This window comes from Temnothorax curvispinosus, unplaced genomic scaffold, assembly GCF_003070985.1.
Source record: "Temnothorax curvispinosus isolate PA1 unplaced genomic scaffold, ASM307098v1 QBEX01011667.1, whole genome shotgun sequence".
In the NCBI taxonomy this organism is placed as follows: Eukaryota; Metazoa; Arthropoda; class Insecta; order Hymenoptera; family Formicidae; genus Temnothorax; species Temnothorax curvispinosus.
Genome location: NW_020221447.1, coordinates 1 through 27,964, shown reverse-complemented (window position 1 = coordinate 27,964; position 27,964 = coordinate 1). Strand labels below are relative to the sequence as shown.

General features: G+C 37.6%; 1 protein-coding gene across 2 annotated transcripts; it reads right to left on the bottom strand.

Annotated features, from left to right (window-relative positions):
• Window positions 1–9,846: 9,846 nt before the first annotated feature.
• On the bottom strand, window positions 9,847–26,399 carry LOC112461709 (protein Jumonji). 2 transcript variants are annotated; one of them, XM_025027045.1, is made up of 12 exons: window positions 25,886–26,399; window positions 25,546–25,715; window positions 21,500–25,010; window positions 21,175–21,397; window positions 20,918–21,070; window positions 20,626–20,824; window positions 20,401–20,549; window positions 15,153–15,459; window positions 13,354–13,760; window positions 12,393–12,491; window positions 11,972–12,274; window positions 9,847–10,279 (listed from the first exon to the last, which is right to left on the bottom strand). In XM_025027045.1, exons 1-12 carry the CDS (start codon window positions 25,969–25,971, stop codon window positions 10,184–10,186), a joined length of 5,703 nt encoding a protein of 1,900 aa, XP_024882813.1. In that variant the 5' UTR covers window positions 25,972–26,399; the 3' UTR covers window positions 9,847–10,183. The 2 variants fall into 2 exon arrangements, with proteins under 2 accessions (XP_024882813.1, XP_024882814.1); XM_025027046.1 differs by having other exon boundaries at window positions 13,519–13,760.
• Window positions 26,400–27,964: the final 1,565 nt, after the last annotated feature.

Here is a 27,964-nt window from a genome sequence, read left to right as displayed (position 1 = left end):
TTACCGCGGTTCTGAGCGTGCATTAAATGCGATGACCCGTCTCTACACTTCCGCCGTCGGAGCGTTTTATGCACAGTCCCAGATTCGTATATAATTTGGTAAATCTACTCTTTGGTAGCGCTTTGGTGAATATATCCGCCAACTGAGCCTCGGTAGGCACGAAGATTACACTAATGTCACCGTCTTCGACTTTCTCGCGAATATAGTGATACTTTACGTCAATGTGTTTCGTGCGCTTATGAAATTCCGGATTGTGTATCAAACGAATCGCGCTCTGGTTATCGACATATAATTTCGTCGGTTTGTCCCGCAGGTACCCTAATTCGCTCAACAACGCGCGTAGCCACATGGCTTCTCTCGTCGCTGTAGATGCTGCGATATACTCCGCTTCTGTTGTACTCATCGACACGAGTTTTTGTCGCTGAGACGACCATGTTACAACCCCATTTGCCATGCGAAACGCGTAACCCGTCGTTGACCTTCTGGTCGCTATATCGCTCGCGAAATCTGCATCAGAATATCCCGCAAGTTCGACTCCCGTTTCTGATGCTCGGTACTCGATTCCCATGTTCGCTGTCTCGATCAGATACGCAATGATGCGTTTCACTGCTCGCCAGTGACTCTCGTTATGCTCGTTCAGAAACTTACTAACTGAATTGACCGCGTATGCGATATCTGGACGTGTTACTACCGCGAGAAACATCAGCGATCCTACTGCCTCGCGATATGGCACTATTTGCCTTTCGGTCTCTTCCGACTCTCCCGGATACAAAATCGTATGAGGATCCGCCGGCACGGAAACCCCTTTTGCTCGACTCATCCCGAATCTCTCGATGATTTTCTTCGCGTAGGCCTCTTGATGTACGAACATCGACCTTGACTCGCGATCTCGACTTATTTGCATCCCGACGAAGCTACTGCAATCCCCGATCGTTATCTCGAATTCTTTGTTTAACTCGTCGATAATTTTCCGGATTACAGCCGCACACTTTGCTGCAATTACCCCGTCGTCTACGAACAGCGCGAGGAACACTTTACAACCGTTATATGTACCGACATACATGCATTTGTCCGCATTTGTCTCTATCAGATTGAAACGTTTTAAGACACTCGCGATTTTCAGATTCCAGCAGCGCGGTGCCTGCTTTAGTCCGTACAACGCCTTCTTGAGAAGACACACCACTTTCTCTCTATCTTCGTTGATCTCCAGTCCCGTTGGAATTTCCATCCTGACGTCCTCGTCCAGGTTTCCATGTAGGAACGCAGTTCGAACATCGAACTGTACTGCTTCGAGATTTTCTTCTGTGATGATAGCTAGGAGTACTCGAAGAGTGTCGTACCTCACGACCGGTGAGAACGTCTCCGAATAGTCCACGCCTTCTCGCTGCATGAAACCTCTGGCACACAATCGTGCCTTGAATCTGATCACGCTTCCGTCTTTGTCTCGTAGAATTTTGAAAACCCATTTTGAGTCTATGGTTTTTCCGCCTGGGATTCTTGGTACTATCTCCCACGTTTCGTTCTTTCGATGTGCATCGAGTTCGTCCTCGATGGCTTCCGCCCACTGAGTAGCTTCTGGACCTGATACAGCTTCTTGATACGTCGCTGGAATATTGTATTCCGCGAGACACAGCTCATACCTCTTCGGTTGACGAATCGTCGCTCGATCGCGCAACGCCCTCGGTACCGCCTCTTCCTGCTCCTGCTGTTGTCGAACGTTCTCGACCTTTTCTGTCTCGTCTTCTTCGACTTTCCCTGCTGCTTGTCCCGCTCTCGCGTTGTCGGCTGCCTCATCGTCGACTCCTGCTTTGTCGACGCCAGTTCCGTTGCCTTCTTCTACATCTTGGTAATCGTCTTCCTCAATCTCGCTTTGCATTGGCAGTGTAAGTTCGATCTCGGACATTGGTGCCTCCGATCCCACTCTGCTCTCTCGTTCGTTGAATGCCACATGCCTGGAAACAGATACAACTTTCGTGATAGGATCGTAACATCTGTAGTTCGACGATTCACTATCGTATCCCACGAGGATCAACTTCTTCGCTCGAGGGTCGAATTTTGTAAGCTTCTGTTTCGGCACGTAGACATAGGCGTCGGAGCCGAAAATTCTCATGTGGCTAAGGTCTGGTTTCTTTCCCGTCCACAACTCGTACGGTGTACGACTTCCGCCCTTTCTCGAATTCCCGGTCCTGTTGAGTGTATAGACCGCTGTAGCAGTTGCTTCCGCCCAAAGATGTGCTGGCAGCTTTCTCGCCTGCAGCATCGTTCTCGCTGCTTCCACTACTGTACGATTTTCTCTCTCTGACTTCCCGTTCTGTTCCGGAGTGTTTGGAGCCGTGGTTTCGAGCGTGATTCCCCTCTTCTTCATGTATTCGTTCATCCTCGCGTTACGGTACTCGGTACCGTTGTCCGTACGTAGCGTTTTCAACGTGCGCCCAAACTTGTTGTTCACCAGACGCTCGAACTCCTTGAATCGCTCGTAAACGTCCGATTTTTGACGAATGAAATACACAACTCGAAAATTCGTCGCATCGTCCTTGAAGAGTAAGTAGTACTTTGCTCCTCCCAACGACTGCACAGGAATTGGTCCGCACACGTCGCTGTGGATAACCTCTCCTGGTTTGCTCGCCGTCTTCTTGCTCTCTCTCTGGAACGGAAGTTTGTGTAATTTGCCAAACTGGCAAGCCTCGCAGAAGAAATCTTCCGCGTTCTTCAGGGTTACCCCCTCCACAAGCTCTCGATTCACCAACTCGGTGAGTGCCCGCTTGTGTATATGGCCGAGTCGCTCGTGCCACATCTTGAAGTCTAGTGCTGTCACGTTAACCTCTTGATTTTTCTTCGGTCTTCGGAAATACATTCGATACAGCCCGTTGTCCTGTTTAGCTCCAGTTGCCTCGACGACGCCTCCTCGCGTTATCTCTACGATTCCATTTTCGAATTCTACTTTGAACCCTTTGTTCGTGCAGACTCCAACTGAAAACAGATTTCGTGTAACACGAGGTACGAGTAGCACATTCTCGATGGTACCGCTTTCCCATTCGCCATTGACGAACTTTTCGATGCGGATTCTCCCAACGCCTGCCACTTCGCATACCCCGTCATCGCCCAGCATAACAGTCTCCCCTTTTACCGGCCGTATCTCCTCAAACCAGTCGCGACGCGACGTGACGTGCTTCGATGCTCCGCTGTCGGTGATCCAGACGTCCTTCTTGTCGGCGTCCCGCAACTGTCTAAATTGTTCGGCCGAAGGCTGTTGTTTTCGTTCCCCCACTACTAGTGCTCCCGCGCTTTCTTTCTGCGTCTGAACTACGAACGCGCACCCGCGACTCGACTGACCTTTGTTGTTGTCATTACTGTCGCCGTCCTTCTTCCGCTTCTCGCACTGACTCGCGTAATGTCCCATTTCCTGGCACCGAAAGCACTCGATATTCTTTTTCGACTTCTTCTTCTTTCTGTCCTTGTCCTTCGAACGCGCACCGTCTTTCGAGCCACCTTTCTTAGTAACCGCCAACGCACTCGTTGTGTCACCGTCCTCACTGTCGTTCGAATCTTCCCGTATGAGTCTTTCTAGCAAATACGCGATCGTCTGACGCGCCGGATCCACACTATCCCACGCTGTCCTGAACACGTTAAACTTCGGCGTTAAGCTCGATAGAATTTTCGCGATCACTGCCGCGTCGGAAATCCTTTCTCCGAGATCTATCAATTGGCGCGCCATATTTTGTACCGCACTCACGTGCTGGATTGCCGTGTCTGTCGGACCCATCTTGTAGGAATAGAATCTTTGTGTTAACGCTCCGACGTTCGATGCCGATTTCTGTTCGTGCACTGTGATGAGCTTGTCCCACATTTCTTTAGCGGTACCACACACTAGCACACTCACAACTTGTTCGTCCTCCATAGCTGACGCGATAATCGCCGTCGCTTTGGCATTGTCTTTTATCCACAGTTTCGTAAGCGCAGCATTTTCCCCGTTCTGGTTCGCTGGCCTCGTTCTGGTACCGTCGACCACGTCAAATATCTCGTTCGCCATCAGCACTGCCGTTATTTGAAACTTCCACGCTTGGAAATTTTTCCCGTCGAACCGCTTGACCGATCGTACCAACGCGTCGCCCGACATCTTCAAGCAACGACGAAACTCTGATCTCGTGAACACTGAAACCAGAAAAAAATGAAAACTACGCGTACACTGACGCGGGCGATACGACACGACGATGCCGTATTTTCTCGCGAACTCGTTTTTTTTTACGATGCCCGAGATTCGACTCGTTCCGATCTCTGCCTGAGCACCCGCCTCGCGATCACTTGTCCTTTGTCCTTCGGCCACGTGCCTTGCTCGCACGCGATAATGGCCGCCTCGAGTCACAAGCCCGCACGCTTCTACTTCCCGCACTTCCGTGATTCTCTCTCACTAGCTGTTCCTTTCCAGCAAGACTACACTCACAACGGCTACGTTGCCTGGGCCCATAACCTGTTGTGGCATCTGAGTTAAAGTAGTCTTGACAAAGGAGAGGAGCTCGAGGGAGAATAATCTAGAGGTTCTACAATATGAACTCAGCTTTTATTTCTAAGTGCTATCAGAACGGTAGTTCGCTTGTAACTGCCTTTTTCATGGTGCGCTCGCAGAGCACGTGACTCGAATACGCTCGGCCACGCTCGGCCTCTCTCGTGTACATTCGTTACCGCGGTTCTGAGCGTGCATTAAATGCGATGACCCGTCTCTACATATTAAGTATAAAACTGTCTTCTCCAAAATTACTGCCAGCGCTGAAGATCTATAATTTCCTATAATAATCTATAATTACGTGCACTATAAATTTTTAGCACTGGCAGTCAATTTTGGAACACAGCCATAATCTCAAACTTATTAATTTACCGATCTTTTAAAAACGCGGTCTATTCTCATTGGCTGAGCAAGCAATATGAAGGCTACCTGTTCCAGATCGCTGATTGGCTAATAGAATGATGCGCTTCTAGGGTATAATTGTAACAGTAGGCTCACTGTAACGGTCTCTACAAGAGTTAAGTGTGTTAACTTGACAACGCCGCATGAGTTCTCACGCGTGAAGTTAACTTCTTATTTTTTAGATGTTATTATATAATATTTTGTATATAAACATCGTTTTAAGCACGAATACAAGTTGAGCACGACTGGAGCCGGAGTACGTCTTTAAGCAGAAAAATCGGAAATTGTGTAAAATCGACCTCGAATTGTGTAAGATACGACCTCCTGAAAGATATCAGTCGATATGTGAAAAATATATTTCTTGATTAAATTAATAAATTAAAATTTAAGAAATTAATAATAAAATAAAAATTAATTTTATAAACTGAAATTTAAAATATTAGATATTAATTAAAATTTAAAGAAAAATAAAAATTATAGTCAATAATTTTATAAACTATAAATTAAAAATATTTGCGTAACATTCTTTGCAGTGTGTGTGGAGATGGGTATAGTATCGGTATTGTTAAATTGATTATCAATTTAACTATGTGATTGTACGTTTCAGTTTCAGACTGCGTTTCAAGATTGAAAGTACGGCGCGTGTAGTTGACGAACCGAAAGAATATACTTTTAAAATTCACAAGAAAAATTGTTACTATATAGGTGAACAAAATTCAGCCTGATCGTATTTGGCAGTTTAATTTGATGAAAATATTAATTTTATGAAATTACCAGGGAAATTACATAAAAGTTTATTTTTAAAATTTTAATCGATATACAAACATGAAACTTTCCTACACGACGTTATAAATAATAAATATAATTAATTAAATAAGTTTATTAAAGAAGCATCGCAAATTAAAATATTTATCCTTTATTTGTTCTTAAAAAAAATTTCTTATGTCATTTATGATTAAAAATATATAATTGATGCATGATTATTAACACCAAGATTAACACAGAATCTATTGCGTCAAGAAGTTGCAACTATATACATATATCATTCAGAATTTATGAATTATTTTTTAATTATGTATTTGAAGTTAAGGGTTTTTTTTAAGGTATTCTTTTCACGGAGGAGCGTATTTTGTAGGCGCTTAAGCAGGGCCTCAGCAAACTTTTGTATATTGCATTAAACTTATATAAAATTAAGTTATAATTGATTTATGTTTAATTATAAGAAAAAAGTGAAAATATTATGTGTATTTAGAAATTTAGAAATTTTTCGGTAAATTTTACTGTCAGAACAATATGGCAACGCTGCGCTTTTCAGGGCGCCGATTGTAAAATGTGAAGTTGATAACAAAAGTGTCAATGTAAGTGTCAATTTCATTAAGGAGGTTCTTACCCGGCTGCTCTAATCAATGTAGCAACCGAAAAATTATCATTAATAATTGGTTATAAAATTATCGGAAAATTAAATAAAAAAATAAATGATGATTTTTACATAGTGTAAGAGTAAGTTATATGTTCTATTAGTGTAAATATTAAAATTTATACAATAAGTCAGTTGACTACGTCAGTGCTAAAGAGCAGAATAATAACATGCGCGTGTTACAACGTCGTCTGTAGCAGTCTGCAGCTAAAGTGAGGTGTAGCCGTGTAGCATTGTAGCGATTGATGCGATAAAGAGATGGAGCCAAAAGAAAGATATAACGTGAGAATGTTGAGAGGGAAAATGAAAGGAAAATTCTCGAAAATAAAGGTTGCAATATGTCAATGCGCGAGAGAATAATTATGCCGCTACCATACAGCGCAGAGAAAAGACATGTGCAAGTGAGGTTAGAAACTTCGCGCGATTTTGACACTCGGAAGATCATTCGCCTAACCTGTCGTACGTCATATTAAAACTACAATATCTTTTATAACTCATCGTCAACACCAAGTTTTCTTCTTATCATTAGAAAGATTATTATTTTAACTACAATTCCTTAATTTTTTGTTTACCTGGCTCGCAAACTTGCCAAGAAAATACATCACTTCCGATAAAAATTTTAGTGTTTACCATATGCCCTGTGTTAAAAATGCGAATTTCAATACTGATATTTTTTAAATTTTTATCGTCAACCTATGCTAAAGTTTTGGGCATCGGTTCGTTGTGGTTCACTTTACAACATAATTTAATTTCATAAAGATCTGTCGTTTTATGATCGAGGTAAGAGCCTCCTTAATCAAGGAATATTGTGACATTTTCTGTTTATCAAAGAGAGATTTTGCAATAATAATGAGTGATGAGAAACATAAAGTGAGGAGTAATGTGGGCAAAAATAAGGGACAATTTGTGAAAATAAAAGTTGATAATAAACCGTAGGTACGTGATGAACTGAAGTGTGACATGAGCGCACAGCTTGCAGCGTTGCTAAATAATTCCTTGAAAGTCGCCATTAAAAATATTCATCTATAAACCGCATTTCAAGTCAATTTTTAACATAAATATTTTGTTTAAATATTCGGTGACTGTATTTTTATCGGCACTATCGAAAGTATAGAATTTAGCGAATATGTAGCGCAGTTAATATTTAATATCTTAAAATATTTGATAAACAAATTATTACATTAAAATGTAGAAAATAGACTTTTTCGATCACATATAAAATATCGATTTTTCAAAGTCATATTTCTTCTTTATATGTTCGGTAATGTGATTTAATTTTTTTCTGGCGTAAAGATATGCATTTTAACTCTCTCGTACCAAAAAATCAGTTAATTCTTAAGACTTTGGTGTCATGAAAGGAATACCTTAAATAACCGCAATATTAATCGGATGGCAAAGTTAATTAAAAATAGCGGATATTAAAAATAAAAAATCATTTCATTGAATGTAAATAATTGATGATACGTATTGTTAAAAATAAATAATATAATATAACTTATCAAATAAGAATTTTCATTTTTATTTATTAACGGTATAAAATTATTGCCAATAGTACAGAAACATTATATTTTTTTATTTCTATGAATTTTTGTGTGAAAAAAATTTTTAACGTCAATTCAAAAATTTTTAATGTCCTTTATTTTTTGAAGTAATGCATTTCTTAATTTTTTAAATATTTTTGTAAGTAAGTTGTGTTTTTTCAGTTGAAAAATTATTTTCTATATATTTCTCTAGCAGTATAAGAGTTTTAATGCGTTCAAACGCAAGATTTTGAAAAAAAAATTAGTTTTTATTTTTTTTCATAATGTTCCACCACTTCAAAAAAATGAAAAAATTCCTGAGTGTAAAGGAGTATGGAAGACATTTTCTGACAAAGTTTGGCGGTGGACACTTTTAAATAACACGGTAAAAAAAATAATTATAGTTTTATTTCTGTTCTTAAAAATCGGCTTTCCACCTGAGATTTATAATGAAAGTGTTTTTTCATCCCTTTTACTCCTAAGAATTAGAAAAAAAATCACCATTCATTAATTTTGAATTTTACTATTGAAAAAAAAATCGAAAAAAGTGGTTTTTTTAAATCTCGAAAATCGTTTAAGATAAAGAGCTAAAAGTTTAGCTGAATTATTTTTATTTAATGCCAAATCGGTCCCCCAAGTGCAAATCGAAAAAGCCACGGGGGCAGATTTCCCATACAAACCCGGCTATACTCTTTGAATAACAAAAAATTTCATAGTTTCTTAATTAATTATGGTTTATGTGAGTCGCAACTTTAATGCAATAGATTCTATGTTAATCAACAATATCTTTTTGACTACAATTGACATAACAAATTTCTTTTAAGAGTTGAAAGTCCTAACAATATTAATTAACATACTTAATTTTGATTGAAATATAACTTGTCTAACACGTCACGCAAAGTTCTCGGCTTAGAGATCAGTGCTCTGATTCTATAACTATTAACAACAATTCGTTATCATTATATTGTCGTTGCGCAGCTTTTTTATCATATATATATTATATCTGCACAGCGATAATATAACGATGATAACGAAACTGCAGTTATAAGAGTTACAGCGACTTCGTCCGAAAATGACCTGTTTTATCAAGAACGTAGTTACTGCATTGGCCGCTACACGGTATGGCGCTGAAACCAGTGAGAAATGCTGGTCTCGTCTCAACCCGGACCTTTGGCTTTGGCTATCAGTCTATTAATCTGTGACAATAAGCACCCACTCACCGTGTGACACAGTGTCATGCTGTGTCGTCTTATTGGAAAGCTTCCGAGGTCTATCATTGTATGGTTCGGTTTTCAACTTTCTAACCAAGGTCCACCCCTACTACCCCTGCTTGCAGAGGAGGGGCAGTAATCCCTCCCCCGCCTACATGTGTACTGTCTATGCACACGCCACACGTATCAACCAATTACCCCCCTTAGCACTGACACAAACTTGTTTTCTCAAGCTTTTTTTTATTATATAACTTTTAAATAAGCAATGAGCGACTGCTAAAACTTTCTGAAGGTCACTCAGGAAGGTGACCTCTGTAATATATGTCAAGGGGTGAGTCATCGGAGGTGGCTAACACTTAATGTGTATTTTTACCTAAATATGTTTTTATATATCAGTACATTAATATTGTGTTATATTTGTTAATAATAAAATCGGACACAGATCTATTAATCTATTAATGGATAATTTATTATGTTCTGGAATATATCCTAAATTTTTCTATTGTCAAAGTTTTATTTCAAACATATATGTCTTTAATAAATTATATAATATATAAGTTATATAATATATAATTATAAAAGAATCATATATTATGTTAGTTTCAAGCAATTACTAATATTCTGCAATTCTAAATTACTAGACAAGATAAGTAGATAAGATCACATCGTGATAAAGAAGAATTATAAGTTGTTACGGATACAGTAAGTCTCCTTGTTTCTTTAGGAATTTGCTCAAATATTGAATAACATCCCCCTTGTCTTAATATATTCCTTAAAAGTAAATTACAACAAATGTAGATATTTCCGCCAATGGAATATATGAATATTTTTATTTTTTAACTCTTTAAAGACGAGTATCATGAAATCACATAATTTCACATATTTTATACATCACAACCGTCTCGAAAGAGTTGGGCAAATCATATACTATAAAACTTCTATTTCTTATAATGTCGTTCATTATCATCATTTATCCTATTATACGCTAGATAAACAAACAATTTTTATAAACTAGTTTCTATTATAATAAGCGAGACACAGTACAATCATGTTTGCTAGTTATGCAACGTTTATTCTAACATAGATTAATAAATAATAAGCACTTTTATCTTTTATAAATAAAATAACAGACTTATCTTTCTTGCTTATTTTGTTTTATTTGATTAGTTTTTTTAGATTTGGCTTCGATCCTGTTTTCCAGTTTGTGAATCAATTCGTCTAATTCGTCCTGATAAACATAAATTAGGACATAATTACTCTCAATTATTTATACACTGCTTAAAAAAATTAAGGGATCACTTTTTTATCAGGAAATTTTTGCCCATTTTTAAACTGTAATTTGTAAGAGACGGAAAAATTTAACGGAGCCGACCGGGACTCGAACTCGGAATCCTTCGTTCACACGCCTAGCACTTAGGCTGCTACCCCACGACTGCTCCACTACAACGCTAATTTCCCCGATCTCCTATCAATACCGGCCCTACGGCCCTAAATTTCCTACAAATTAGAGCCTCCGCACAAAACTTTCATATGGTAATGTAACGTAGATCAACGCACAAGAAACATATTGATGTATAACGCCGTAACCGATACGTTTCTTGTGTGTTGACTCACGTTTCGTTATACTACCTTACCATACGAGAGTCTTGTGTACGGAGGCTCTTACTCAGTAAATAATTAACGTAAAAAAAAGTTTAAAAAAAGGTTTTAGAGCAAACTCTCTACTATAAAGTGCTTTTGTTTAATTTTCACTTAGATTAATACTCAAAGGCATGATCAGCTTTGAATAAGGACGTATTTGAGATATCCAAAATCTTAAAATTTGCAGTCTTCCACCGCCTAACAAAAAAATTAACAAACATAATCATTAATACCGTTTCAAAATACGGACTTTGCCCTTTTAAATAAAAATTAAAAAAAAAAAAAAAGAAAAACCACAACAACAACTTTGTCCTACGCCGATTATTTAGCGAAATATTGTAATTTAAAGTAACCCCTGTTTTTTTATGATTTTAGCACGATACCACCAGCATTTGCGTAAGCTGATGTGCACCATGGGGAGGTTGCTGGGTCGGATGTTGCACATCATATATGTATGTGTATGTGTACATGTAGAGGTTTTTTTTTAGTAAGAAGTGTTGTCATTTCTTCGCCGTATTACCTCACGCAATCTTAATCTCATATTAATGCATTTTTTTTACATCAAATTGAGAAATTTTATTCCAAATTTGACGCAGTGTCTCTTCAATCTAATGTAAAAAAATGCATCAATATGAGATCAAGATTGCGGGATACGCGTGGTACGGGGAAAAAGTGGCACAACACTTCTTACTAAAAAAAACCTCTACATGTACACACATACACATGTATGTACACTCCATATACGCATACATACATGATGTGCAAAATCCGTCCAAGCAACTTCCCCGTGGTGCACATCAGGTTACGCAAATGCCAGCAGTCATGCTGAAATCATTAAAAAAAAACAGGGGTTACTTTAAATTGCGATATCTCGTTAAATAATCGGCGTAGGACAAAGTTTTTTTTTTAAGGGCAAAGTCCGTACTTTGAAATGGTGTGAATTATGTTCGCCAATTTTTTTATTAGGTGGTGGAAAACTGCAAATTTCAAGATTTTGGATATCTCAAATACGTCCTTATTCAAAGCTGATCACGCCTTTGAATATTAATCTGAGTGAAAATTGAACAAAAGCACCTTATAGTAGAGTTTGTCTCGTAAAACCTTTCTTTAAACTTTTTTTTACGTTAATTATTCGCTGAGTGATTACAGTTTAAAAATGGGCAAAAATTTATTACTTAGAAAAAGTGATTCCCTAATTTTTTTTTAGCAGTGTACTAATACATATAACTTTACACAGAACATATTGATTAATTGGTATATAATAAGTTGTTATACTTACTTCGTCATATGTGTACATCAGAGTACAATATTTCAGAATTTGCTTCTTACAACTGATTAAATGCAATGCATGCGGCAAACAATAAACGCTGTCATCTTGTGAATTGTTTACCAAAGAGACAAACAAATTGGCTCTACACGTCTCACATTCAAAGTCACCATCATCTTCTTTCACCTTTTTCCCTTTCTTTCCTTTTCCACTATCTGGCAAAGGCAATCTTTCTCTATTGATAAGACCCACACATTCCAGTTGTTTACGATAATCTAATTCCTTTTCGCGAATCTTTATCACACTCGGCAATATCTGAAGATATAATATCTTAATGTAATACTAAGAGTTCAAAGGTTTATTATGATAATATATAATTATCTATTTTCATTTTTAATTAATTCTCTAATAATTACAACAAATCTATTCCTACCTGTTTTAATATATCTATGTGAGATCTTGTGTCATTAATAATATTAAATAACAATCTTTCGAATGAAAAGATAGAAGGTTCGCAACTGTCTTGTATGTCCTGAAAACATATGTTTTATTATCAAATATGAAATCGTTAAGTGACTAAAAACCTCCATATATGAACCATATATGAAGCGGCTCCGGCGTCGCGAATTCTGATTGGTGATGCCCCCACCTAATTGAAGCAGCCATATTGAGACCGCAGTGGAAAATGAAGTTAAGGGGATCCTAAAGCCGTTCGTATTACCGACCAAATTCTATATCTGTCCTTGTATAGACAATAATGATAGACAAGGATAGACATGGTTATAGGTTATAATTTCTTCGAACGTCTCATTTTTATTCCAGGCTTTCAATCTCAATTTCAAAGGTACGTTATTGTTTGTGCACGTCTTCTGAAGGATGGGAACATTTCATTTCGTACATATTACTTATACAACTGTTTATATTAGAAAATGAGGTAACAGCATTTTTAATTTTTTTCAATTATTACTAATTATTTTACATTCCCACCCTTCATTAGTACCTATACTTTACTCCTGTAAAAGGATTTTGCGATCTATAAAGCCGTTTCAAAATTAGACCTTTGACTGTAATTGTCGGTAATTGAGTCACTTTAGCATCCCCTTAATATGTTTTGATATTTACAGCTAGTATTTAGGCTGCGTTCAGTGCGTTCCGATATTTATTGTGAGTACTGAAAAGTATGTGACGTAAACTATAGATTTTCAGTACTGGCAGCGAATATCGGAACGTTGTCTTACTGGTTAGGTTAGGTAGTGGGGTTTGATTTGTCTGATAGAACTGGAGCGGTCCCAATATGGCGGTGTTGGAGGTGATGGTGGGGGGTCCGAAGTCGCTTCTCTCCTTATATAGGACTCTACCATATATGAAAGATTTTACACGTTTTATGCACATACCTTAAATACTTGTTCCGCGGTTTCTAACCAAGATGGTTGTGCGAAATATACGCTTTCGGATACTACATAACCGGTACAAATGCTAGATGTAAACGCTTTTGGAAATACTATTATAAATTGTCCCGGTTCTTGTACTATCTGACATAACGGTACACCGTTGCTTACTAATAATTCTGGTGGAACCATGGCAGTGTCAGAAGGTAACCATATAGTCTTGTTTTTGCAATATCGCGGTACCATTTTCGAAAGTGCTTTTCGAAAATTGTTATTATGCTCATCGGGTATCCCATACCAAATCTTTTTGGCACCTGTATGTAGATACTCTATCCATGGTAAACCATGTGGATCGCGATACCAGCAACAAGCGCTAAATAACATACCCACATGCAATGTCGGTACGGTCACACCTAGAAATACAAAAGTTACATTGCTCATATAAGAATGCTATAAATGCACCTTTATTGAAGAAACATGATCAAAAAATGAGGATCCTTAAATTGTGTGTTTATTTATTCCCTGGGAGAACAGCAGGGTATGTGATAAGAGTGGAGTTACAAAGAAACTAAGAGAAAGGGCGGGATTGAGGGCGTGGGGATGGGAGAAGAGACTGGAAGAGGAAGCGAGATTGCAAGAAGATGCCTAGAGAAAATTAAAAAAAGAGCAGTAAAGGGAGTGAGTTTGTCGAGATGGGAGGAGGGTAGATTAGAGTTTTTTATGAAGAGAGAGTTGGATATGGAAGAAGTAAGGAGAATGGCGGAAGGGGAAGAGCTAGTGGAAGAATTAGTAAAGAAGGGAAAAGAAAGGGAAAAGGATGAAAGATGGGAAAGGAGAAGGAAATCGAAATATAACAAAATATACAAGTATATTAAAGGAGAGGGAATACTGGGATATATGAAAAAGGGATGGGGAGGAAGTAGAGTAAAAGGTTGGCCAGATGTAGACTGGGAAATGAAATGAGAGAAGGGAGACTGGGAGACGGAAGAGGAAATGGTGTGCAGATTGTGTGGAAGCAAGAAGGAAATATGGGAACACGTGTGGGAGGAAGGGAGGAGGAAGAAATTGGCAGGAAATATTGAGGGAAGAAGGAGAAGGTGAAGACTGGTTGAGAGAATTGGAGAAGAGTGAGGAGAGGAATAGGAGGGAAGAGGGCGAGTGAACGAGTGGGAGGGATAGGGGGGGGAGAGAGAGAGAGAGAGAGAGAGAGAGAGAGAGAGAGAGAATTAAAAAGCGAGAGAATTGCGGGGAGGGCAAGATGTTTATTTTTTTTTTATTTTTTTTTTTATTTTATCGGGACAATGTTACCTTGCGGAAACGGAAGTTCCATTAGGAAAATGTGTGTGTGTGAGTGTGGGAATGGGGGGGGACGTGTGCAAACGTTATGCAAGCGCACAGCCTCTCCATCCAGACGTAGTATAAGGGCCATTCTACAATACGTCGCAAACGATGGCAACTGTTAGTTGAAAAGTGTTATTTCCGGTTATTGCGCTTGTTAGTTGCGGTTGTCAAAAGAAAGTTGGAAAGTTGGCAAACTTTTAACTTTTTTGACGACAGGAACTGACAATCGGCAATCAGAAATAACACTTTTCAACTAGCAGTTGCCATTGTTCGCGACGTATTGTAGAATGGCCCTAAGGCAGCAAATAGTGTACATAAGATAGTATATTTTAAATGAAATTTAAGATGTGTAATACTGTAACCCTGAGAGGAATAAAGTTCAGTTATCTATCTGTCTATCTATTCATTTCCCTGAGCCATACGAATAATTGTAATAGCCTGCCTATCATAAAAAAGCTGCATACCCATTAGTGGACCCAAAGCTCTCAATACTGATCCAGCATTGTTAGTGAGAACTTTAAGATTCCAAGGATGTCTAGCGAACGGACTGTTTTTTGCAACGGAAAAGCCAAATCCACGACCACTGGAATCAATGCTTGCCGCATGTACACAAACATGACGTTTTCTCTCGGCAACGTGTTTCCAAAATGCACTCTCCACCTCATTGGCGGAAGCACCCTCGGTTTCGTTTCCTCGTTGATTTTCACCAAACCACATACGTTGCGTATTACGGGCAATTCGGTAAAAAGCGTTCAACGGCATGTTTCTTCCCTTTAATGTTACAAATGTATGTATATATGTATAAGTGTATATATATCCGCCATTTCAAGTAATAAGAAAAAACATGTACAAAAGTTGTACGATTTCGAGAGACATATCATGGTGGCAATGGTTTTTTTTACAGCTAGTGGCGTATTTATAGGATAGCAATCGTAGCATAGAGTTGTCTCTGTACCGAAGAATTAGATTCGGAAAGACCCAGGTCAAATCTGGCTAGAAACACATCGAATTTTATTCGATCACCACTTCTCGGAAGGCAATGGCAAACCGAAAGTATCTTGTCAAGAGAACCTCTTTAACAGGCTGTCCGAAACTAGCGTTAAATTGTAGGTTCCACATACATATCTATGTAAACTATACACTGAGAGAAATCGAAGTAGTTGTGGCAACTATTTTTTTGGCAACTCTGCAGTTTAACTACTTGTAACTAGTTTTCCAAAGTAATAGAAACTAAATAGTACTGAATACTATAAAAATATAGTCACAGAAACAATATTTGTCAACTATTAGTTGATAGTTAAATAGCGCCTCAACTATAATTATTATAGTTAGACTCCATAAAATAAGATATGACAATAACATTTTTCAAGTTTAGACAATTCCTTGACTTATTGTTTAGACAAATATTTTTTTGTTGTGTAGCATACTTCCAGAAGCCGGTGCGGGCGGCAGCGCGGACTCGCGCGGCGAGAGAGTTCGGCTCGCGCCCGCTACGCGGCGCATCGCCAGTATACTTTTGCGTGTTTAAAATTCAACATCGATTCCTATAACTAGGGTCGCTCAGCAGGGTTTTTCCAGCGATCCTTCTAAGGTTCGCCAGTCAGGGTGTGTTCACCCACATATATATTAATCAATTTTGGATTATAAATCTGTATGATATATGTGGCGGCTCACGCCACCAGTAATACTCGCCCGCGCGGTAACTGTAAAGTCGGCAGTTTGCATCGACGCCGCTAGGCGTCGCATCGTCCGTACATTCTCTCGAGTTCAAAATTCCGCACCGACCTGTATATAAGGAGACCCCCTACGGGACCAAAGCAGATATTTTCAGGCGCTAGTCGCCTAGGTATATTAATTATAAAATTCTTTTTTACGTTAAAATTCTTATTTTTCATATAGTGATTTTTCACTTAATGTTTACTTTTAAGTCTTTTAGTTTAACAAATAAAAAATTATTCTTTATTAGACAACTCTAAAAATTATGTTGATATCACTACAATGATATTATTCATGTTACAACAACATACTTTTTGCATACACAATATATTTTTCGTTAATGCCACTATTAACGAAAAATATATTGTGTATGCAAAAAGTATGTTGTAGTAACATAAATAATATCATTGTATTCTTGTAGTTTAAATAATTTATTTATTGTTGTTATTACAACTATATTATACATAGTTGAGGCGCTATTTATCCACAAATTTCTAGTCGTTTTAATCGCAAAAAATTCTAGTTGCTGGTACAAATTTTTTCTCTGAGTGTAGGCGCACACTATAAATGTATGCAGCTTATTGATCCCCAGAAGGATTGAACAGTGGGCTATAGTAACATTATTCTCGTAAAAAATTAAAATGTTACAAAACCCTCAAAAGAAAGTGAAGAAGATCAAGGCCTGACTTGAGGACTGTTCCCTTTTCCTTGAGGCAATCAGATGGAAGTTACATTTATCCTAAAACTCATGCTTTTTAAGATATTTGGCTTTGTCTAACTTGACCTTATATTATGAAACATATTTCGAAACTATACTTATTTTATCTTATTGTTAGTTGTAAACAAACAAAAGATAGTAGATTTTGTGAAACTAGACACTACAGACGCGCGCGCTTCGCGCGCGCCATTTAGCTTTAACATTATGCTATTATATAATAATCGCGGGACGATTAACCTCGCGACACGACGCGAGCTGTCACATCATGACACACACGACGCACTATACACGCACGAAACTCGCCACACTCCGCGATGACAGTCCCTTACGGGATGAAGCAAGCTACGCGGCGCGGCAATCAATCGAGATAGCCAATCGGCATCGCGGAAAAGAGGCTTCAATTTTACGATACAAACGAAATTCACTCAGGTAACACACGCCTTTTTTAAAAGTGGATGACAATGTTGAGCTTTCCTACATGCTTATTTTTACGAATAGCAAGACTTCCGGTTTTTCTCAATTTTTTACTTAATCTCTGAAACGGTGTGAAGGACATGTGCGCTTTGGATATCCGATATCATTCAATATATAAAGCTTGTGTGATAACTGAATTTAGCTGAGTTTCTTCACACATAAGAAGTAGGTATATCTACTTGTTATTCAAATAAAAATTTCATGTTGATAACTTTCTGATCACAAAATGAAAAACTTATCAACAAATATAGAAAATTGTTTCAAATTGTCATTTCACATGAATTTGCTATCTACCGCTTTATATCTAATTGTAAGATAATAATAAGCATAGCTTCAAACATGTTTTATAGGCTGTGGTCCACTTGACGCTACAAATGCTTTGAAGCGTTCTTCTTCTCCTTCTTTCTTTATTGAAAGAAAGGAGAAGAGGAATGCTTCGAACCATTTGTAGCATCAAGTAGACCGCAGCTATAATATAAATAAAAATGGACGAAGCCAAATATCTCAGAAAACCATTTTTAGAGTTTTAGGATAAATGTACCTACCTTAATGTTTTTATTCTCAAAATTCGCCTCTATCAAATTCGGTCATAAAAAACTAACACTCCCTTTAAAAAAAAAGTTAACATTCAAATCTCTCCTACAGCTGCACTTGTAAAGAAACTAGATTAGTATTACCACAATATATTATGTCCCTCTTAAAACCATATAACTTTTGTTAATATAATGTTTTTTCTTATTAACTAAAATAGTAGAATTGAATTGAGTTAATGGAACTTGTATATACATAATATATTATATTATGTAATATATTATATTCAGTGTCCCATTTTAAAAATGACAATCAAATGTGTATCTCGCAAATCGACGATTTTATTAAAAAATATTTCAGACAAAAGTTGCGTAGTTTGGAAGGGGACACATATGATGAAAATATAGACTTGACCTAACTTTGAAAAGGTCACTCAAGGTCAAGTCTATATTTTCATCATGTGTCCCCCTCCAAACTACGCAACTTTTGTCTGAAATATTTTTTAATAAAATCGATTTGCGAGATACATATATATATATATATATATATGGGGCATTCCACTCCAATTCGCAAGGGGTCAAACTTCGACCTTTTTATTTTTGATGGCCGCTCGTTTTTTAACAGGTCTTTACGAGTATTAGATCCCTGTTAAATCGTTTCTATAATAAATGTAGCGTTTCCGAAATAGAGCCTGCGCAAGATGAGGACTGCAAAATTTTCAATGAATTTTTTCGCCTATTAGACAACGTCTAAGAAAAAAATTCATTGAACATAAAATACGCTATTTAGATCATAGTTTAAAAAAAAATTATCCTAAATTTTTATAATAATGATTTTAAACTAATAAAGTAAAAAAACACACAAAAATTTGAATATCTCAAAAACCCCATTTTCTATTTTTTTGAAATTTATAGGGAATATTCTAGGGAGTATTAGAAACATTTTAAGACTAGTTGAAAGTTGCGCAGAATTTTTGGGAATTTTTTATAAATTTTTTTGTGAGGCAGTAGTAATATTTGACTCACAAAAGTGTAGTTAAAAACGCGTTTCAGACAATTCTGAATCGATTTAGATATACTTTTTTACTAAAGCATGATGAAGATCTCGGCATAGCAAAATTCGGCGGCAATTTCATAATTTTTTTTGTCCCAATACTTAATTGCCGCCGAATTTTTGACAGGTCGGTACGATCAAACAAAAAGAATACCTCAGACTCAACGTGTCCACTGCGTCATACCAAGTCATACCAAAAATTATAAATTAATTGTTAAAGATTACTCATTTTCGAATGATTATACTGAGCACAAAATAATAAAATTATAAATAATATGTTCTTAAACAAATGTACTTATTGAATTAAACTTCCTCATAAATCTATTTTTTTCGCCTTTCCCACTATTCATCGCAATTGTCGTGTGCTATGCCGAGATCTTCATCATGCTTTAGTAAAAAAGTATATCTAAATCGATTCAGAATTGTCTGAAACGCGTTTTTAACTACACTTTTGTGAGTCAAATATTACTACTGCCTCACAAAAAAATTTATAAAAAATTCCCAAAAATTCTGCGCAACTTCCAACTAGTCTTAAAATGTTTCTAATACTCCCTAGAATATTCCCTATAAATTTCAAAAAAATAGAAAATGGGGTTTTTGAGATATTCAAATTTTTGTGTGTTTTTTTATTTTATTAGTTTAAAATCATTATTATAAAAATTTAGGATAATTTTTTTTTAAACTATGATCTAAATAGCGTATTTTATGTTCAATGAATTTTTTTCTTAGACGTTGTCTAATAGGCGAAAAAATTCATTGAAAATTTTGCAGTCCTCATCTTGCGCAGGCTCTATTTCGGAAACGCTACATTTATTATAGAAACGATTTAACAGGGATCTAATACTCGTAAAGACCTGTTAAAAAACGAGCGGCCATCAAAAATAAAAAGGTCGAAGTTTGACCCCTTGCGAATTGGAGTGGAATGCCCCATATATATATATATATATATATATATATATATATATATATATATATATATATATGAGAAAAAATGAACTCTGACCTAGTGCAGCCAGTTTAGCAACAGAAAACAAACCCTATATCTTAATGCTAATTTTTAACGAAGTATTTGAAATTTGATTCAGATGGATTTCGGATTTACTTCAAATCAAAGATTAAGAAATTTTTGTGAATCAAACTTCAAAAGCACAGATAAAAATATTTTTTACATCTTATGATAAAAATAAGAATAACAAATAATTAGTATATTTTTGTCATACTTTTACGATGCATTCTTCAATTTCATCAGAACTGTCCTCATCCTCTTCCTCATCGTTATCATTGGACGACACTTCTTGCCTTTGCAAGGCTTTGCTTTCTTTTCTCATCCATTCAGTTTCAACTTCGTCGAACAATTTCTCACGTTCCTCTAAACAAATTATTTGCAATTTGTAACATAAATTTTTCAACATCTTTGTAACATTTATTTATTATATAAAATATACCTGGCGATAGTGTATCATATGGTAGTAAATATTTACAATAAATATCGTCTAATTTAGTAACACGATCCTGTGCCGATTTTGGTATCTTCATGCCATCTGCTACTTTCTGCCATTTCTTTTTTTCAATAACTTCTTTCAATCCACCTAAGCTTTGAACTGTTTGATATAAGTGAGGTAAATCTACTTCCATCCCACCAATCTGAAACAGTTAATTATTAATAAGCACCGATTCTCTTAAATTTTCTCAAGTTGTACTATCTATTTAAAAAATAAGTAATAAATAAAGTTTTACCCATGGAGGTTGAGTCAAAGTAATACTCTGAGTAGCTAAATATTTCTTGATAGCCATCATTTCTTTCACATTAGGACCCCATCTGTGGAGCATCCGATGTACATATTGATTATAAGCGGTAAATCTCATATCGTCGGACACCTTGCATTCCGGCTAAAAAATAAAAAAAAAAGAGAATTATATAATATGTAACACATATTCATTATTTAATAATGTATATTACCTATCTAATACAATTATTTTTTTACGATATTTACCTTGAAATTTGGTGGAGGCACCACTCTACATATTCCAAATTTTTCAGCGATTGGCCTTATCTTGTCTATATACTCCAATGGATCCTGGAAATCTTTCTCCGTCGGATAAAACGTTGGTGCCTCGACTACACGAGCTTCATCGTTCGCGATCTTCGTGCCTGGAAATGTACTGTTGCTTGAAGAGCATAGCTCCGTTCCTTTTTGTTTGCATTTCATTTGTGTCCTAAAAGATTTTCATCATAAACAATAAAAATGCATAACAAGAATTTTGCGTTTGTATTACTTGTGTTATTTCGAAAATGTAAAATATAACATTAAACATTACCTCTTCCCGCTTTTTGTCGAATCTATAGAAGCTTTTCTTTCCCTAGATGACTTTGGTGACTTTATAAGTTTCTCCAAACTGCTATTTGCGCTCGTACTGGCATTTGGACGATTCGGACTTGGTATCAAGACTTCATTTTTCGTTAGTGATATCGGTTGCGTCTTCGCACTCATACTTGCTATCATGGTCGACACAGTCTCAGTCGTTGACGTCGATGGTATGTGCTGTTCCACCGTAATCGTCGTAGGATTGGACGGGGTACGTGTTGTCGGTTGTACCGTTCCTATCGGTGGACAACGGGCCACGGATAACGGTGGTTTAGTGACCAGCTTAGCCCGAAGGAGCACTCTTTGATTAGGACCGGTCGGTCCTTCCGTGCCAAGTTTAACAGCGACGCCTTGTATTAGCTGTTGACCTTGTACCAGATTCGGGCCGCCCCTCGTAACAGCCTGCAACGGAATGTAAAACAGCTGCCCGTCGTTGTCATCGTCATTCTCGTTACTCATTTCGGTCTGAGTGGATATCTCGGTACTTTTTTGTTGACTTGCATCGCTTTCTTGCTCCTGCGTGGTTTCGTCGAGATTCACTTGCACTGCTATAGAAGCGCTGCAATTTACGTTGCTCCAACTCGTCGTGAGTTTGTCGAGTGGTAGCACTTGGACACTGGTCAAGCTCGCGAAATTCTTGGGCAGCTCAAACTTGCTCACGCTTGGACCCGTATTTACCACATTTATCGGTCCTTGTGTCCCCTTTCCATCTTCTTTCCTCATGAGCATCGCGGAATCGTTCGACGATTTTTCTTTGCTATCTGACAATTCAGAATCCTCCTTCAAACTCAATTTCTTGGCTTCGGCAATCACTTTGGTCTCGGATACTATAACCGCTGTGGACTGCATTACTGCAGTCGAACGTTTTGCATCATCTCTGACCTTTCTTCGGAAGGGTGTGCTAACAGGAACCTCAGTATCGCTTTCAAACGCATAAACGCTGCTCTCGTTCTCTGGCGAAAAGGCGTTCGCATTCGGTGTTACAGTCTTACGTTCCTTGACCTTAGGCAAAAAGGGCTTCCGCAGTTGAAATATTTTCTTCTCCGTCGGTGATTTCTTCTCTATAGAACCATCCACCGAGTTTTGATCCGATTTGGACACAGTATCGCTAGTATCTTCAGCAAAAGAAGTATCTTTGTACGTCTTCTCAGTTTTATTCTTGGCAATCTCTCTCGTTTCGGTAATAATCTTACTCTTGTCGACAATCGCATTTTGTTGCTTCACTCCAGTATTACGCATATCAGATGATGCTGATATCATATTTCTGCCGTGTATCCCCGCACGGTCCTTCAAATTCGTCTTATCTGATAATTTCGAAAGAGTGACGTTAACCGGGCGTACTAAATGTTGAATTTTCGTCGAGATAGACAGATGCGAGACGTCCGTCTTTAACTTTTCTTTCGCAGAATTGCACCTAAAGCTGGAGACATTTTCCATCTCCAATTTGCTCTCTTCTTTGGCAAGCGAGCTTTCGTTTAGCCACTTTTCTATCTGTTCAGTCGACATATTCACTCGTTCCTTTCTCGTATGCAGAGTAGATAGTGGCATAAGATTGGAAGAAACCTCGTTTTCGTGGTTACATTTCGTCTGTTCCATGGATGGCAACAACGAGCTTTGTGTCTTTACAGACAAATCCAATACCGATTTTTGATCCTGCACAGATACGTTGCACTCGCCGTTCAGTGAATTTGCGACCAGAGAACCTTTGACTGATGATGTTTCTACTTTACTTTCCCATAAAGTATCGCTTTTATCCATTGTTTGCGATACGTCCAAAGTTTTGGAGAAATTCAGCTTTTCATCGGACTCTCTGACTAGCAGATTAACATTGGCATGCGTTTGACATGAATTCAATACTTTCGATATCGCCTTCTTAGTAAACCCACGAAAAGATTCCTCGTCGTCCGATACCTTCGACAGATCTGCTTTCACATTTTGCCTGTCTCCGCGAGCTGCCTTTCCATCTTTCGTATTATCAACATTGTCAGGGATCTGTCCTTCTTCCTCGTCATTTTCTTTCTTCTTCTTTATTTTATTGAGCAGCATTCCCAAAGTTTCCTCTTCGGATTCCGCTTTCTCGTTTTGATTACTTTTAAGGCTTTTTTGCTTAATCTTATCCGACGATGTTTTAGATACATTTTGCTCGCGTTTACGTTTTATCACGAATTTTTCTCTAGCTGATTTCATACAACTTTGAACCTGGGTCTTCGGTTTGGTATTTGTGTTACTTTGTATTTCTGTTTGTATAGTTGTGTTTTTAGAGGATGATCTAAGACTCCTGCTAATCGGTTTATCAATCTTTCCAAGACTTTGTCTGGTAATGGGTCTTGTATTGTTCGTTTCTATTGAACTCTCAGATTCTTCGTCACTATCCTCTTCGCAATATCTCTGTACCCTCATCAGACGTTTGCTCTTTAAAATCAACTTGTTGTTTTTGCTCTTATCCAATCGCTTATTAGTGTTACTATTGAGAGAGCTAACTTTAGAATCTTTAGTTTTAGCGATAGTCTTGGTACTATTCTGTTTCACTTTGGCTTTAAGCTCGTTCTCCGTTTGCGCTATTCTACGAGCATTTGGCAGTTCGGGAAAGCTCTCAACTGAAACGTTATCATCATTTTCTAAATCCGGGCTCACTAATTTCCTTCCAAGAATTTCCATATATACAGCAGCTGCTTCCTTCGTTTTTCTGGTAGGCCTTCTGGAGAGATTCTGTGAGGAGACCGTGCTACTGGATGATCTTGTAACTCTCCTCATCTCTGACTTACTTCTGGTGCAGATTTTTTTTTTTATGCCTTTTTGAATGTTGCGCTTTATCTGCAATGTCGATTTCTCCACATGTAATTCTTTCTCTTCATCGTCCTCGACATCGTTCTCTTCTTCGGATGACACATCTGTGTTCGATGTATCGCTATTTTTCGGTTTAACATCGACTTTCTTCTTTGGTCTGGGTAACGCAACTTTCGTTTTTGACAGAGGTTTGTTGATTTTATCTGGCAGTACAACACCACTTCTTAAGCCATGTCTCTTCGCCTTGATTCTAGGTAAGAATTTTCGCGGCGCCAACTGAAGACCAGCCTTCAACATTGATCTTTCTGTACACGATCTTGTCCTCATAACGCAAGTGGTTTTGAATTTATTTTTTATTCTTTGTTTAGCAAGGCGTTGCTCCTGATATTTTTTTTTAAGCGCTTGGACAGTAGACGTAGCTGTCTTAAGCTTGGTAATGCTTTTTTGTAATGTACTAGCCACCGTTTTCTTATTTGAAACAATAGGCTTTACTTTTTTCTGGCATGTATTTTCTTTTATCACATTTTTCTGGTATGTACTTTCTTGCTTCTGAATATCTGTAAAAGTACTAGTAGAAGAAGCCTTCTCTGTAGAAGTTCGAGCTGGCTTGGGCTCCTGTTTCTCTTTTTTGTTGCCGATATTGAAGAAATTTAAACTGGGTGGCAAAATAGATGTTCCTAAATTTGGAAAAGTTTGTTTATCAAAAGAATACATTTAGATCAAGATCAAGATAGACTACAATTTAAGTGTAAATAAATGATAATAGTTTCGTTAGTAACTGATGCTAAATAAAAATTCTCGTAATATATATCTTACACGTTTCTGAATAACTGTTCCATCTTAATTTTATTAATAGAAAATTATATATAGACAAAAACTCTTCTCTTTACATCCCTAACAATTTAGCACATTGTACTATCTGTTAAAAGGAATCATCTTTTAGGCCAGGCCTGTGATCAGTTTGCACTTTTCGGCCGATAATAGCAATTTTATAAACAGTAAACAGTGCGCAGGGCAATATGCACCAAAGCCTCATATGATTTATAGCGAATGTTCTGTTTCTAAGCCAAAAAACCTAGATGCTACGAAACGAGAATAGGGATGGCAATAGGCAAAATTGAACGAAAAGTGCAAATTGACCACAGGCCTGTTTTAGGCTAAGAATTATTGATACTGAAGAAAATTGATATTGTCCTTAAATAAACAATTAACCTCTAAAGCATAAAAATGTTAAAAAATCCTCCGTATTTGGACGTTTGTGAGTTATTAATTCTGTAATTGTGGTAGGTTTAGCTTTTTCCTTGTCCTTGACAGATGTAGGCGAAGTATTGAACACTGTGGTTGCACCTTGTGCAAATTTTCTTTGTGCATGAACTTTGGTCCTGGAACAGATAATTGCAAAATTAATATCATGGGAAGTTCTATAAAAGCTATAAATGCAGCATGACTTACTATATATATTACTACAGGCATCTCTAAATATACTTTATTCTTAATTTGAGAAGCAATCATTGTTACAAGTGTAATGCATACAAATGTGAAGATGAGTTACCTTTTCGAAGATTCTGAAAGTGGCTCCATGAGGTCCACCAAGTCTCCCTCCTTCCTCTTTCTCTTGTCGTTGCGACTCAAAACCATTCTGAGACGACGTAAAACAGGGCTTGAAACATCGGCGAGGGCGCAATTGTCCTTCCAATTATTTCACAGAGTATTTAGAGCATGTCGCACGCTAAATGCATCCCTTGCAAGAGCTGGTCCCGTTTAGTTCTCGGTAAGATTTACACAAACCAATACTCCGGACGGTCGATGGAAATCATCGCCGTTGCACTAATGGTCGTGAAGAAAATTTACGTCGAGCTCTATTCAAGCTAAGTTGTTCGTGATGAGTTCATGTCGTTCGCGCTCCGATTGAGATCGTCGGAAAAAAATCGATAGAAATTATATATTTTGCTTCAGAAATCACACCTCTTTATCTCATTTTTTTCCCGAAGCTCCCGACACAGTTGTTTATTCGAGGTAAAATTAAATGCCCACGATCCTTCAATCTGCGACGCGGGTATATATAGACACGTAGCGCATGGGCGCGTTCAGCAGACCAAGCCGCTCAGTAGCAGTCGAACGTGATTGGGTGCGTTCAGCCGATACTCCGCTAGACTAGCGAGCGCTTCTGTCCAGCCAAATTTTTCCGTAGCAAATGGTAGCAAAGCGCTCGCTGCTTACGTGCGCTAGGCTAGCGGAGTATCGGCTGAACGCACCCATTGGCTCTTACTTTTAGAACCAACCAATCAACGCAGAGTGTTGATAAGACGAACTCAACAGTTGTGTCTGCTGAACGCGGCCCATGAAAGAAGAAATATCGATTTCTTAGGCCGGTATTCATAATCAGATCTTATTTCAAGACCGTCTTAAGTAATATCTTAAGATGCTAATACAACTCTGTGATTGGTTAATGACATCTTAAAATTGTACTTAAGATGGTCTTAAATATAAGAACCGACTATGAATACCGACCTTAAAGCCCATTCTTATGGAGCGTATAAAATTATTTATATATATATTATCCATAAAATATTATTACTTGAAGATATTACTTGAAAATAATTAATATTTTACGTATTTTTCGAAGTCTAGTTTGATTTAAGATTGTATGTACATACATACTTAGGCCCGGTCTACAATGGATGTCGGAAGTCGGAGTCGTAAGAAATTGACCAATCACAGTTCATTATTCTTCGATCGCAAGGAGAATAATAGATTGTGATTGGTCAATTTCTTACGACTCCGACTTACGACATCCATTGTAGACCGGGCCTTAAGATAGTCAAGGGGATGCTAAAGTGACTCAATTACCGACAATTACAGTCAAAAATCTAATTTTGAAACGGCTTTATAGATCGCAAAATCCTTTTACAGGAGTAAAGTATGGTACTAATGAAGGGTGGGAATGTAAAATAATTAGTAATAATTGAAAAAAATTAAAAATGCTGTTATCTTATTTTCTAATATAAACAGTTGTATAAGTAATATGTACGAAATAAAATGTTCCCACCCTTCAGAAGACGTGCACAAACAATAACGTACCTTTGAAATTGAGATTGAAAGCCTGGAATAAAAATGAGCAGAGCTTCGAAGAAATTATAACCTATAACCATGTTTATCCTTGTCTATCATCATTGTCTATACAAGGACAGATATAGAATTCGGTCGGTAATACAAACGTCTTTAGGATCCCCTTAAATGTGTGCTTTTCATTTAGCGACGCAAATCGACACAAGCGTCAGGCTGGAGTCCCATGGCATGTATTTTCCGCGTAACGCGTAACCGCGTAACCAATTAGAAACGTTTCGCATTTTCGGTTATGCATATTCGCGCTTCTGATTGGTTACGCGGTTGTACGCGTAAAGGTGGAAGCACATAAAATTGCAGGAGCCATAAGTAGAAGGCAGAAGCCATATGCGCATGCGCTATGGTATCTGTAGAGCTCTATAAATACCATAGCGCATGCGCATATGGCTTCTGCCTTCTGCTTATGCTCCTGCAATTTTATGTGCTTCCACCTTTACGCGGAAAATACATGCCATGGGGACCTCATAGAAGTTAGCCGGACAATTTCGACTTACGACATTTTTTT